Source organism: Ovis aries, chromosome 20, assembly GCF_016772045.2.
Source record: "Ovis aries strain OAR_USU_Benz2616 breed Rambouillet chromosome 20, ARS-UI_Ramb_v3.0, whole genome shotgun sequence".
In the NCBI taxonomy this organism is placed as follows: Eukaryota; Metazoa; Chordata; class Mammalia; order Artiodactyla; family Bovidae; genus Ovis; species Ovis aries.
Genome location: NC_056073.1, coordinates 32,296,774 through 32,310,188, shown reverse-complemented (window position 1 = coordinate 32,310,188; position 13,415 = coordinate 32,296,774). Strand labels below are relative to the sequence as shown.

Below are 13,415 nucleotides of genomic sequence, written 5' to 3'. Positions count from 1 at the left end.
CATCCATAATTGTTTAACATATTTGCAGAATGAGCTACTCAACTGCCCACGACCCTTTCAAAGCCCAGCTCAGTTGCTGGCTCTTCCACGAATCCCCACCACCCCAACCCAGCCCATTACTTCTCTCAACACCGGTGCACCTTGTCAGTACTGCTCACTTGCCTTGGGACACAGGCCGTGCTGTTACTGTGTGACGAACCTGTTCCCATCGTACAACTTGCCTCTCTCCATCCCTCCTCCTTCTAGAATCACTTCCTTTCCATGGTGAGCTGAGGACTGAGGACACAGTGATGGATAAGACCAACCTCTACCCTCCCCGAAAGCTGGCCAGGGGGCAACTGTGACACTGCAGTGTGAGGAGCTACAAAGGGGCAGCAGACGACAGTCCCCTGCAGCAAGGTCTAGACCACACTCCCTCCAAGAAGTGACGCGCTACCCCCCACAGGGAAAACAACATGGAAAAGGGGTTTCCAGGTAGAAGGAACTGGATGAGCATGCGTCCTAACAGGAGGGCGCCCGATGGGTCTGGATGACAAATTGTTCCCACGACTCAAGAGTTGACGAGAGAAGGAAAGAGGTGAACCCGGCGGGAGAGGGTGATGAAGGGCCTCTGACTCTACAGCCGCTCATGATGCTCGGCTACGGTGCGGACTGGGGGGAGGAGAGCCCTGTGGGCAAGAACCCAGGAGCTCTACTCTCAGGGAGGAAAAGAGGGAACGTGCTGGATTCCATGCCTGAGGGGAAGGATCCAGGGACTCACCTCCCTGCCCCATGACAGGAAGCTGTGGATTAGCTGGAATCTGCCTCCCCTCACTCTCTCTCAGCATCCCCAGGGGAGGAAAGGAGGGAAGGAGAATGCAGGACTTGGTGGAATTGGGAAATCCCACCTGTGAAGCCAAACCGAGGCCGAGGAGGCAGGAACAGGATCTGCCAGGTAACCTGAGGTCACAAGGACCTGAATGGAGAGCCGGGATCATCTCCCCACAAACACTGCCTGGCACCCCTTCTGCCTGCTTCTCTCTGGAGGCTCCATGGGCACCAGCCTCTGCCCCCACTATCCCCCCCTCCCCACCAGCCTCCTTACTGTGTATGTGAGCTTCTCGGAGCCCACCGAGGGGGCTCCCACCGCCAGGTCAGGCACGCCATCCACGTTAAAGTCCAGCACAGCCACAGCCGAGCCAAACCGACCTGAGGGCTGAGGAGACACCAGTTACTCCCCCTAGTCTGAGCCACAACCTTCCAAAGAGCACACCTCACTCCCTGGGACCCCATCGAGCACCCAGGACTGAGGAACCAGACTGTAGCCTGCTCATAACACATCCATGACCCTCCAGATGGCTAGCTCACCCTAAGGATGTTTCTGGCACATCTGTCTGCCTCAAGGGGAAGATAAGGCGCTGGAGAGAAGAATGTAAGTCCAAGAGAGACACAGATGTAAAGAACAGACTGTTGGACTCTGTGGGAGAAGGCAAGGGTAGGATGATTTGAGAGAATAGCATTGAAACATGTATATAAACATATATGAAATAGATCGCCAGTCCAGGTTCGAGGCATGAGGCAGGGTGCTCAGGGCTGGTGCACTGGGCTGACCCTGAGAGATAGTGGGGAGCACATGTACACCCATGGCTGATTCATATGAACATATGGCAAAACCACCAAATATTGTAAAGTAATTGGCCTCCAATTAAAATTTTTTAAAAAAGAATGTAGGTCCTTAAAAGCTCTAGGTTTTCAGAAAATGGTCTTGTGTATCCTTGTTAAGGACTAGCCTCCTCTTGGAAAGTACCCAAGATAATACTCACTGAACAGCAGCTAATGTCTGTCGAATACTCAAGATGTTCTAGAGCTGTACTGACCAGTGCAGTAGTCACTAGATAAATGTGGCTGTAACATTTAAATTACTTAAGTCAATTTTTCAGTCTCACTGGCCACATTCAAATGTTCAGAAACCAAAACACTTAGTAGCTCCTATACTGAGCAGCACAGCTTTAAAGCATCTCCATCATTACCAAAGGGTCTATTGATTCTGTTGTAGACACTGTTCAAGCATTTTACATGGATTATTAGCCCCTAATTTCATGGTTTACAGATGGAAAACTCAGCCCATTCAGGTATCATTCTCTTCCAAGGTGGGTTTTATAGATCTTCCATCTCCTGGTGTCTGGAATCAGCCTAGACCTAAAGGTAACTCATGAGGTTCTCCTATCCTTTCACAACTTATCTAACAATGAAGAGTCTTGCGCAAATGATGCTTGCTACATCACACACACACCCCAGAACCCACATCTCTTATTTGTTGGTTAATCTCAGATGTGCAATGGCATCTGAGAACACAGCCCCTTTCTACTGGGTTGGGGGAGGCGGGGTGGGTACTTGATAAATGAGAAAAGATTGCCTGGAGATACAAGAAAGCTGGGGCAGGTTGGAGACCCATAAGTAGGGGCCCCTGCCAACTGAAAACAGGTTCATTTCATCAACACCAGCTCTACTAGCAAGCCCCCCTGCAGGGTAACTCATTCCAAGAAAAAGCATAGCATTCTAAAATAGGCAGATGCTTGATGGAATTCCAGCTGAGCTATTTCAAGTTCTAAAAGATGATGCTATTAAAGTGCTGCACTCAACATGCCAGCAAATTTGGAAAACTCAGCGCAGGCCACAGGACTGGAAGAGGCCAGTTTTCATTTCAATCCCAAAGAAAGGCAATGCCAAAGAATGTTCAAACTACCACACAATTGCACTCATCTCACACACTAGCAAAGTAATGATCAAGCAAGGCTTCTCCAAGCGAGGCTTCAATAGTACATGAACCGTGAACTTTCAGATGTTCAAGCTGAGTTTAGCAGAGGAACCAGAGATCAAATTGCCAACATCCACTGGATCATAGAAAAAGCAAGACAGTTCCAGAAAAACATTTACTTCTGCTTTACTGACTATGCCAAAGCCTTTGACTGTGTGGATCACAACAAACCGGAAAATTCATAGAGATGGGAATACCAGACCACCTTACCTGCCTCCTGAGAAATCTGTATGCAGATCAAAAAGCAACAGTTAGAACTGGACATGGAACAACGGACTGGTTCCAAATTGGGAAAGGAGTATGTCAAGGCTGTATATTGTCACGCTGCTTATTTATCTTATATGCAGAGTACATCATGCGAAATGCTGGGCTGGATGAAGCACAAGCTGGAATCAAGATTGCCAGGAGAAATATCAATAACCTCAGATATGCAGATGACACCACCCTTATGGCAGAAATTGAAGAACTAAAGAGCCTCTTGATGAAAGTGAAAGAGAAGAGTAAAAATTTGGCTTAAAACTCAACATACAAAAAACGAAGATCATGGCATCTGGTCCCATCACTTCCTGACAAATAGATGGGGAAAATAATGGAAACAATGACAGACTTTATTTTGGGGGGCTCCAAAATTACTGCAGATGGTGACTGCAGCCATGAAATTAAGACTCTTGTTCCTTGGAAGAAAAACTACAACCAACCTAGACAGCATATTAAAAAGCAGAGACTTTACTTTGCTGACAAAGGTCCATTTAGTCAAAGCTATGGTTTTTCCAGTAGTCATGTATGGATGGGAGAGATGGACCATAAACAAAGCTGAGTGCCAAAAAACTGATGCTATTGAACTATGGTGTTGGGGAAGATGCTTGAGAGTCCCTTGGACTGCAAGGTGATCCAACCAGTCAATCCTAAAGGAACTCAACCCTGAATATTCATTGGAAGAACTGATGCTGAAATTGAAACTCCAGTACTCTGGCCACCTGATGCAAAAAAACAGACTCATTGGGGAAGGCCCTGATGCTGGGAAAGATTGAAGGCAGGAGAAGAAGGGGAAAACAGAGGATGAGATTGGTTGGATGGCATCACCAACTCAATGGACATGAGTTGGAGCAAGCTCCAGGAGTTGGTGATGGACAGGGAGACCTGGTGTGCTGTAGTCCACTGGGTCGCAAAGAGTCGGATACGACTGAGCAACTGAACTAAATTTGAGATGTCTATCCTAATCTTCCATTTTATAGATAAGGACCAGAAAGGTTAACTGCAGACCAAGAATAATGGCTACAAGATTCCCATCTCTAGTGCATGCCATAATGTGGCATCTTCCCCATTACTTAAGGACACTGGGAGACAAAGGCATGGAGTTACCTCCTTCCTCACCCCAAGGATCCTGGATGGAGTTTCCCATCCACAGGAAGCCGCTGCCTCTCTCACTCCTTGTCTACAGGAGCCCAAAGGATACACTGTTTATACACTGTGGTGTATAAACTTTACACCACAGTCTGACAGGGCAATGGCTTGGTGAAGAAGAAAGAAGCAACAGGAATAGGTTAATTTATTTTGGAACTTTTTCACGTGGTGTCAGAATGGCCCAGAAAATGCTGTCCCTGTCCCTCTGGGACTGTGTGATCACATACTCTGCCATCAACTTAGTAACACCTCTTGGACTCAGGGGCTCCTTCCATCAGAGCTTAAAGCCAAAGTGAAGTCCCTCAGTCCTGTCCAACTCTTTGCAACCCCATGGACTGTAGCCTGCCAGGCTCTTCCATGCATGGGATTTTCCAAGCAAGAATACTGGAGTGGGTTGCTGTTTCCTTCTCCAGGGGATCTTCTTGACACAGGGATTGAACCTGGGTCTCCTACACTGCAGGCAAACTCTTTACCATCTGAGCCACCAGGGAAGACCTATCAGAGCTTAAACTAGATGATAAACCACTGGACTTTTCATTATTTCAAGTATGTTCAGGAGCACCATCCTATTTTTTCACAGCATTAACTCCACGATGAAAGGTTTAGTGGAGTGTCTGGGACAAGTAAAAGTCTGACCCCAAACTCCCCTGATGCTTGATATTTGGAGTTTGCCACCAAAGCCCCCACACTCATCTGTGGTGGGTAACAGGGCTCAATCGGCCCCTCCTTACTTATCCCTCACATAAGGACGAATACCAATGACATCCAAGAGGAAAACCCTCCAGGTCTCTAGTGCTCCCAAGAGGAACTCGAGCTGCCTTCATATGGAACATCTGTACAGCTGCTGTGGGATTTTTCTGGTAATGAATAACCACTTAAAACAAAGGAATAAAATCCGACCAAAGTCTGGAGTTTAGTTAATAGTAATTTCCCAGTGTTGGTCTGTTAATCTGGACAAGAATGCCATAATTATGTAAGATGTTAACACAGGGGAAACTGGGTCAAGGGTACATGGGAACTCTCCGACTGTCTTTACAACTTTTCTGTGAACCTAAAATTCTTCCAAGAGGACGTCCCTGGTGGTCCAGTGGTTAAGAATCCACCTGCCAATACAGGAGACATGGGTTCGATTTCTGCTCCCAGAAGATTCCACATGCTGTGAAGCAGCTAAGCCTGAGTGCTACAACTACTGAAGCTCATGCCCCCTAGAGCCCGTGCCCTCCAACAAGAGATGCATGCATGTGTCTGACTCTTTGCAATCGCATGGATTATAGCCCATAAGACTCCTCTGTCTATAGAGTTTTCCAGGCAAGAATACTGGAGTGGATTGCCACTTCCTCCTTCAGGGGATCTTCCCAACACAGGGATCGAGCCCACGTCTCCTGCAATGGCAGGCAGATTCTTTACCACTGAGCCACCTGGAAAGCCCCACAATGAGAAGTCCACTCACCTCAACTAGAGAGTAGACCCTGCTTACTGCAACTAGAGAAAGCCTATCCACAGCAATGAAGCTCCAGCACAGCCAAAAATAATTTTTTTTTAATTTTTTAAATAAAATTCTTACAAGATAAAAAATATTTATATTAAAAGAAAACACCCCAACAAAACAAGGTTTTGTATTATCATATTATCAAGACATCACATCTTGATTGGTTATTCAAAGGCACTCAATAGTATGGGTATTTCGGAAGGTGTCGGACAAACCACTAAAAGATAAAGAGACAATGAGATCAATGAAGTGAACATGCTTTTCAAAATAAAAGTCACTCCACAGATGCAGGCCCCTGGCTGTTTGTTACTATCATCATTCTCGCCATTGGACATTTATCCTGGAGAGTGTGCCGGGAAAGGCAGGCAGTGACTTATCAACTTTGAAAGGGAAAATATGAGATGCGGCCTCACCTGGAAACCCTCCAGGACCCCATGGGCCTCCTTGTCCAGGTCCAGGTCGACAGGGGGCAAGCCCAGGTCGTTGCCATAGATGAGATACACACGCCCCACGTGAACGCGGCCTGGATGGCTGTAGCCAGGGGCGCCCACCACCAGGTCACCGTATCCATCCTGGTTGAGATCAGCCGAAGTCATCGCCCTGTAAGAAGAAGAGGGAACCCACTGCAGTGTCTACTGAGAGCTCTGGGCAGAACTGTCTCCTGTTCCACTCTAGATTCTAGAGTCTAAATTCCTCTCATTGGTTTTTCCATCCGAAAATATTCAGAGGTTATATTCACCACTGAGGTTATGTTGTTTGTGGGATTCAGTCTTGTTCTCTGGAGGGAAAAAACAAAGCCGAAATTGAACAAATCAAGGCCTCTAAGCATTTCTGGACCACAGAACCTGAACACACAAAAAGCACCCTCACAAAGTTTCTTGTTCTACATGCAAAACCCAGAGCAGACAAAGCACAATTCCGGGCTCCACCTGAGAGCAGAGAGGAAATCCACCTTGAGCCAATGGCACAGATTGTTTTACAATTGGCTCGATTCATCTCAGTTTGTCACCTGATCAAAGACAAGCTTGTGGTAAGTAGACCACTTTATTTCTACCAGAGCTACACAGAGTGCCTTATATTGGAAAAAATTAGAGACTTACTGGATGTTTCTAAATAAGAGTCTATGACCTGCCGGTTAAAGAGAGGGACAAACTGAGTCAATTGTTCACATGTCTCGTTTGGGGCTGGAATGACCAAGTCATTTATTTATTTTGGCTCTGATGGCCACATAAAGAATAAATAGCAGGGACTGCTCTGGTGGTTCAGTGTTTAGGACTCCACCTGCCAATGCAGGGGACATGAGTTCGATCCCTAGTCCCAGAAGATTCCATATGCCGCAGGGCAACTAAGCCAGTGCACCACAAATACTAAGCCTGCGTACTGCAAGTACTGAAGCTCCCGTGCCTAGAGCCCCTGCTCTGCAACAAGAGAAGCCACGGTAATGAGAAGCCTGAACACCACAACAAAGAGCAGCCCCCACTTGCCGCAACTAGAGAAAGCCTATGAAGACCTAGCACAGGCAAAAATAATTAAAAAAAAAAAAAAAAAAGAAGAAACAGCAGAACAGAGGAAAAAGAGAAGAGCAGTTTCTAACGGGTGTGACTCCTGGTGGATGGGGTCAGACACACACCATGGAGACACTGCTGGTCTGTATTCCCAAGGTGGGACCCTGGCCAGTAATGGCCCCCGCGAAGGAGCTCTGTGCTGCACCCCTCTCCACGTGGCAAGGAGCCCAGCAGAAGGCCCTCATTTGGATTTTCAGGAAGGCGGCCAAGAAGCGCCATTCATTATTCACAGATGAAGGGCCAGTAAAGACAGCACTCACCCCCCATTCTTAGCGCTGGAGCGGAATACATTAGCAGCCTGAGGAAGGGCTGCTGGTTTACTGTTCCAAGGAAGTTGCAGGGCTATTTGTATTTTAAAAGTGTGATTTTTAAAAAGACATTTTATAAAAACCTCCCCCCAAAATAGTCACTTTTACATCCTTGGGCTGTTTGGTTGTGAAACAGAGTCCCCCTAAAACAAAGCTCCCTTATCAAGTTTATGATTAATCTCTCTATCCAAACCTTTATTCCCTTCCTTGTGCCCTCTGACCTCAATCCTGTGCTGCTGCTGCTGCCAAGTCGCTTCAGTCGTGTCCGACTCTGTGCGACCCCATAGACAGCAGCCCACCAGGCTCCCCCGTCCCTGGGATTCTCCAGGCAAGAACACTGGAGTGGGTTGCCATTGCCTCCTGTGCTAACTGAACAGTAATCCACCAGAGTAAGATGACTAAAACTACTACTGTCCATAACACTGTTAATGTACTGTAATTGGTATTGCAGATGTCATCATTAACGTACAAACACAGCTTGTTTCTCCAGGGCAGGATAAGCTAACAGATCCCCAAACCATGGCTGGAGAATTGCAAACCCAAAACATCCTAACCCCTGAAGTTATGATTAAGAAATGTCACAGGACATTGATCCCAGCTTCCTTGGTCTTCCCCTTTAAAACACTCTAACTCAAAGACCAAATTGGAGTGGTCCTGAGGCTTATCCCCATCTCCCTTGCTTGGTGCCCTGCAATAAACGCTGTGCTTTCCTTCACCACAACCGGCTGTCAGTACACTGACTTTGCTGTGCAGCAGGTGATGGAAACCTGAGTTGAGTTTGGTAACAGTTATTCTTTAAAAATCAGAGGAGCCCCTAAAATTCTCTTTATTATTGTGGTGTCCCAGGCTTTTGCCTTATGAAGTTATAATAGTCCTGTCAGTATAATAGCCACCTACTTTTATCCTAATGTCATCAGATGCCCAAAAATGTGTAATAATCTATCTCCAAAAAACACCGAAGTTTTTAAAATATCCTATAAAGTGATAGTTTCTTGCTGTGGTTATTAAGTCAAGCTTCCTTATATTTAAACATATTTTTTGGTCAGAATGGCAATCATCAAAAAGTCTACAAACAATAAATGCTGGAGAGGGTGTGGAGAAAAGGGAACCCTCTTACACTGTTGATGGGAATGTAAATTGATACAGCCACTATGGAAGACGGTATGGAGATTCCTTTAAAAACTAGGAATAAAACCATCATATGACCCAGTAATCCTACTCCTAGGCATATATCCTGAGGAAACCAAAACTGAAAAAAGACACATGTACCCCAATGTTCATTGCAGCACTATTTAATAGCTAGAACATGAAAGCAACCTGGATGTCCATAGACAGATGAAAGGATAAAGAAGTTGTGGTACCTATGCACAATGGAATATTACTCAGCCATAAAAAGGAATGCATTTGAATCAGTTCTAATGAAGTGGGTGAACCTATTATGTATTAGATAGAATGAGCCTATTATACAGAGTAAAGTAAGTCAGAAAGAGAAAGATAGATATCGTATACTAACACATATGTACGGACTCTAGAAAGATGGTGCTGAAGAATTTATCTGCAGAGCAGCAATGGAGAAACAGACATAGAGAACAGACCTATGGACACGGGAGGAGAGGGTCAGACATATATAGAGAGTAACATGGAAACTTACATCACCATATACAAAATAGATAGCCAATGGGAATTTGCTATATGTCTCAGGGAACTCAAACAGGGGCTCTGTATCAACCTAGAGGGGTGGGACAGGGAGGGAGATGGGAGGGAGGTTCAAGAAGGAGGAGACATATGTATAGCTAAGGCTGATTCATATTGAGGTTTGACAGAAAACAACAAAATTCTATAAAGCAATTATCCTCAATTGAAAAATAAATAATATTTTTTTAAAAAATCAAGGCTTAACGGAAAAACATTTTTGATCAATTTTAAGGAGATAGTTTTATCTTTAGCATAAATTAAGCAATAAATTCATGTTTTTGTTGATGAATTGATTGGAAAATGAAGTGTTAACAGGTTCCATGTTAAACATTTGTGAATGACCGCTTGAAATCAATACTGATGAAAATATTCAGGAATTAGATAGATTCATACCTACCAACCAAGCCTCGTGTAGGGAAGGGACAAGTAGTAAGATGCTGAGGGGCTAGAAACATGTGTCAGTGGCTGAGAGCTGCCAATAAACATCTCACGTATGCTCCTCTCCAAAGACTTGTACATGAAGGATAAGGAATCCTGAAATTAAATGATTACAGACAGAAAAAGACACAGCATAATCAACAAAGTTACCGCTTCGTGTCAAAGGCATTAGACTTTAAGGAATAAGTTTGAGCTTTTTTTAAAATATCTATTTATTTCCTTGGCTGCACTGGGTCCCAGTTGGGGCACGCAGGATCTTCAGTCTGCATTGCAGCACATGGGTCTTTAAGGTGCATCATCTGAACTCTTAGTTGTGGTACGTGGGACCCAGCCCCCTGACTAGGGACCAAACCCAGGCCCCTGGGAGCACAGCGTCCCAGCCACTGGATCACCAGGGAAGTCCTAAGAAACAAGTGTGCACAAGTGCTGAAAAATAACTTATTGACTCCTATCAACCTGGAAGGAGACTTAAGACTGGAAATTAGGAGAGTGAAATCACACCCGTAATATATGCTCAGGGATGGGAGTTATAGCCTAAAGGTCAGGACCATCACAAGAAGAGTCAGTTGAGATTAACCTGAACCAACCAAGTTAGGATAGTCTATTAATGTGCAGAATGTAACTGAACAAAACAATTGTTAAAAAATAAAAAGTTTTTAGAAGGTAAGTCCACTCAAATCTAGAACTATAAATATATTTGTGTATATATATCTGCCTTTTCTCCCTGCAAACAAATGAACTGGAATGCCACCACGATGCCAGAAACCCTCCCAACCATATTCAGGTTGAGAGGCTGCTGGATTTGCTTCGAGTCCCAAGAAGCTGGGAAGGCATGCGGGGTCACGTGTGGAGGGCTGGAAGCTGTGTGCAAGAGAAATGGGGGGCGGGCAGCAAGCCCCCCAGCTTAGGGTGCTGAATTGTTCTTAGTGTGGTTACTGCGGCCACACAAACACAGACCAGAGTGGCCCCAAGCAAACTGGTCAGGCACTAGATCCATCCAAGTTCAGGGAACACAACTCGAAATTCACCCCAGATGACATAAGATCAAATGAGAACTGTCGGCTGCCCCAGAGCAGGTTCAGCTCAGAGCTGTGGGGCAGCCCTGGACGCCCAGGCTCCAGAGAAGCACAGCTTAGAAGGGCCCTGCAGGAAGGGACTCAGCCTTCTGTTTTTCCAGTCTAACCTCTCTGGCAGGTCGCCCCCGGATTGCTCACCTGAAGCCCACTTCTGGCTTCCTCTTTCATTCAGAAATCGCCACGCCAGGCATCACGCCAGGCCTTGGGAATGTAAAGTCCTTCTCTTACACAACTTTTCCTTTTGTGAAGGAGACAGATACAAATAACTGCAGCACACATGATGCGTGTTTGGACAGCGCTTCCTGGTCTAAGTCTCGGTACATCATTTGCAGAACTCATTGCAAAATGAAAATGCAGAGCTGCTTGTTCAAAAGTTATTAAAAATTTGACCCTCCTCTCCACTGCTGGTGAGAATGAAAATTGATACAACCACTATGGAGACGAGTATGGAGTTTCCTCAGAAAAGTTAAAATGGATTTATTATATGATCCAGTAATCCCACTCCTGGGCAAATATCCAGAGAAAACCATGAATTCAGAAAAATACATGCACACCAATGTTCATTGCAGCACTATTTACAATAGCCGAGATATGGAAGTAACCTAAATGTCCATCAACAGAAGAACAAACAAAGAAGATGTGGTGTGTGTACATATATATTTACACACACACACACACACACACAATACTACTCAGCCATAAAAAAGAACGATATAATGTCATTTGCAGCCAGATGGATGGACCTACAGGTTATCATACAAAGTGAAATAAATCAGACAGAGAAAAACAAATATCATATGATATCATAAGTAGAAACTTCAAAAAATGATACAGGGAACTTATTTACAAAACAGAAACGGACTAACAGACTTTGAAAACAAACTTACAGTTACCAGAGGGGAAACAGTGTGGAGAGAGAAAATTAAGAGTTTGGAATCAACCCATACCCACTGCTGTATATAAAATAGATAATCAACAAGGACACAGGGAACTCAATACTCTGCAACAATCTATACAGGAAAAGAATTTGAAAAAGAAAGGCCATATATATGCATAACTAAACCACTTAGCCATACACCTGAAAGTAACACCACACTGTAAATCAACTATACTTCAGTATACAATAAAATTTAAATTTAAAAAAAGGTAAGAATTTTAAGGCAATAACAGCAGAACATTAAACCAAATATGGGGAGGGACTTCCCTGGTAGTCCAGTAGCTAAGACTCCATGATCCCAGTGCAGGGGGCATCAGTTCAATCCGTGGCCAGGGAACTAGATCCCCCATGCTGCAATAAAGATCGAGTGCAGCCAAATAAACAAATATTTAAAAACTTTAAAATGAATAAATAAACAAAGTAGGGGGCCCTTCTAAGCATGATGAAGGGGACCTTCTACATGACTGCACAGGCTGCGCACCATGAAGGGGGCTCTACTGGGACCCTCACCCAGGTCACAAAATCGTTTAAACCCTTCTCTACAATCTGACGCCAACTTCCCTTCCTGACTCTCGCAAGTACTTTGATTTCTTGTCTTGTGTTCCAGGCAAATAAGACTGCTCAAATTTCCAAACATCCTGAAACTTTCCTAACCCATTACCAGAAATACTTGCTCAGTGACGAAAAACTATTAGTTGGTTACTATTCAAGACCTAACTCAGATTCCAGCTTCTGCATGAAACATACTATTCAAGGCCTAACTCAGATTCCAGCTTCTGCATGAAACCTTCTCTGATGGCAGCTACATAATTTTTTTTAATCTGATAGGTTGTGTCTCTCCTCCCACCAACCATGGTATTAGTTGCATCTTCCTTAGAAATGGTTAGTTTTGTATTTATAACCCCATTAGACTACAATTTTCTAAACATCAGAGACTGTTTCCCTTTCATCTTCTATCCCCCCAGCAGAATGGCTGACACTTAAGATGATCTCATGGAGGAACTTGATAGGCAGTGGTATTCCCTTGGTGTGGGGCTTTGCACTATGAACCTGCAATACTGCTGACACATTTTGCACGAAGGAGAGAGCAGGAGTGACCCAAGGGCCACCTTGAGCTCCACTGGGCTTTCCAAAGGCCACTGAGGTTCAGACCTTTGTCATAGGATGTCTCCAGAACAAACCAGACTTGAAGACCAAGAATACTTGTAAGCCTGGCTCATGCCCAGGTGACTTTCAATGAACAATTAAACAGCCAGTGATCCTAAAAAACACAGTATCACAGGAAGCACAATGCACCTCTCCATTAAAAGCAGAAAATTCTTACCATGGTCCAGGAATCCACACTAAAGACGACTCCTCTTTTGGTATAGTTTATGTGCTTTCCAATAGTTTTAGTTAGGGCTGCAGTCACATTTTTATGAAAACCATTTTTCTGTACTTTTGAGCTGCTAGAAAGAGAGAGGAATGAAATAGTTAAGACTGTGGAAATAGCAACTCACCCTGAATAACTGAGTTGAAGATGTAATCAAGTTAACCCCAGGTTAAAAGGTCATAAAATTTTAACATCTGCAAGTTTAAGGAACAGCAACACAAAAAGGAAATTTTTAGAAAAACTTCTATAGGATATTCCACAACACCTTTTAATAAACCCATTTCCAAGGTTGAAAAAGCCAGTCTTTACAAAAATATTTTCATTAGCCTCAAAG

At 44.4% G+C, this 13,415-nt stretch overlaps 1 protein-coding gene across 7 annotated transcripts in view; it reads right to left on the bottom strand.

Annotated features, from left to right (window-relative positions):
- GPLD1 (glycosylphosphatidylinositol specific phospholipase D1) overlaps nucleotides 1–13,415 on the bottom strand; it is a 56,325-nt gene that overhangs the window by 15,082 nt on the left and 27,828 nt on the right. For all 7 annotated transcript variants that reach the window (XR_009597648.1, XR_009597647.1, XR_009597646.1 and 4 more), the window contains exons 12-15: nucleotides 13,034–13,154; nucleotides 9,656–9,792; nucleotides 6,104–6,290; nucleotides 1,085–1,195 (exon numbers count right to left, since the gene is read on the bottom strand). Coding sequence is in view for 4 of the 7 variants with exons in the window: in XM_042237032.2 (XP_042092966.1) it covers nucleotides 1,085–1,195; nucleotides 6,104–6,290; nucleotides 9,656–9,792; nucleotides 13,034–13,154 (556 nt within the window). In the remaining 3 variants the exon portion in view is untranslated. The remainder of the gene's footprint in view (nucleotides 1–1,084; nucleotides 1,196–6,103; nucleotides 6,291–9,655; nucleotides 9,793–13,033; nucleotides 13,155–13,415) is intronic.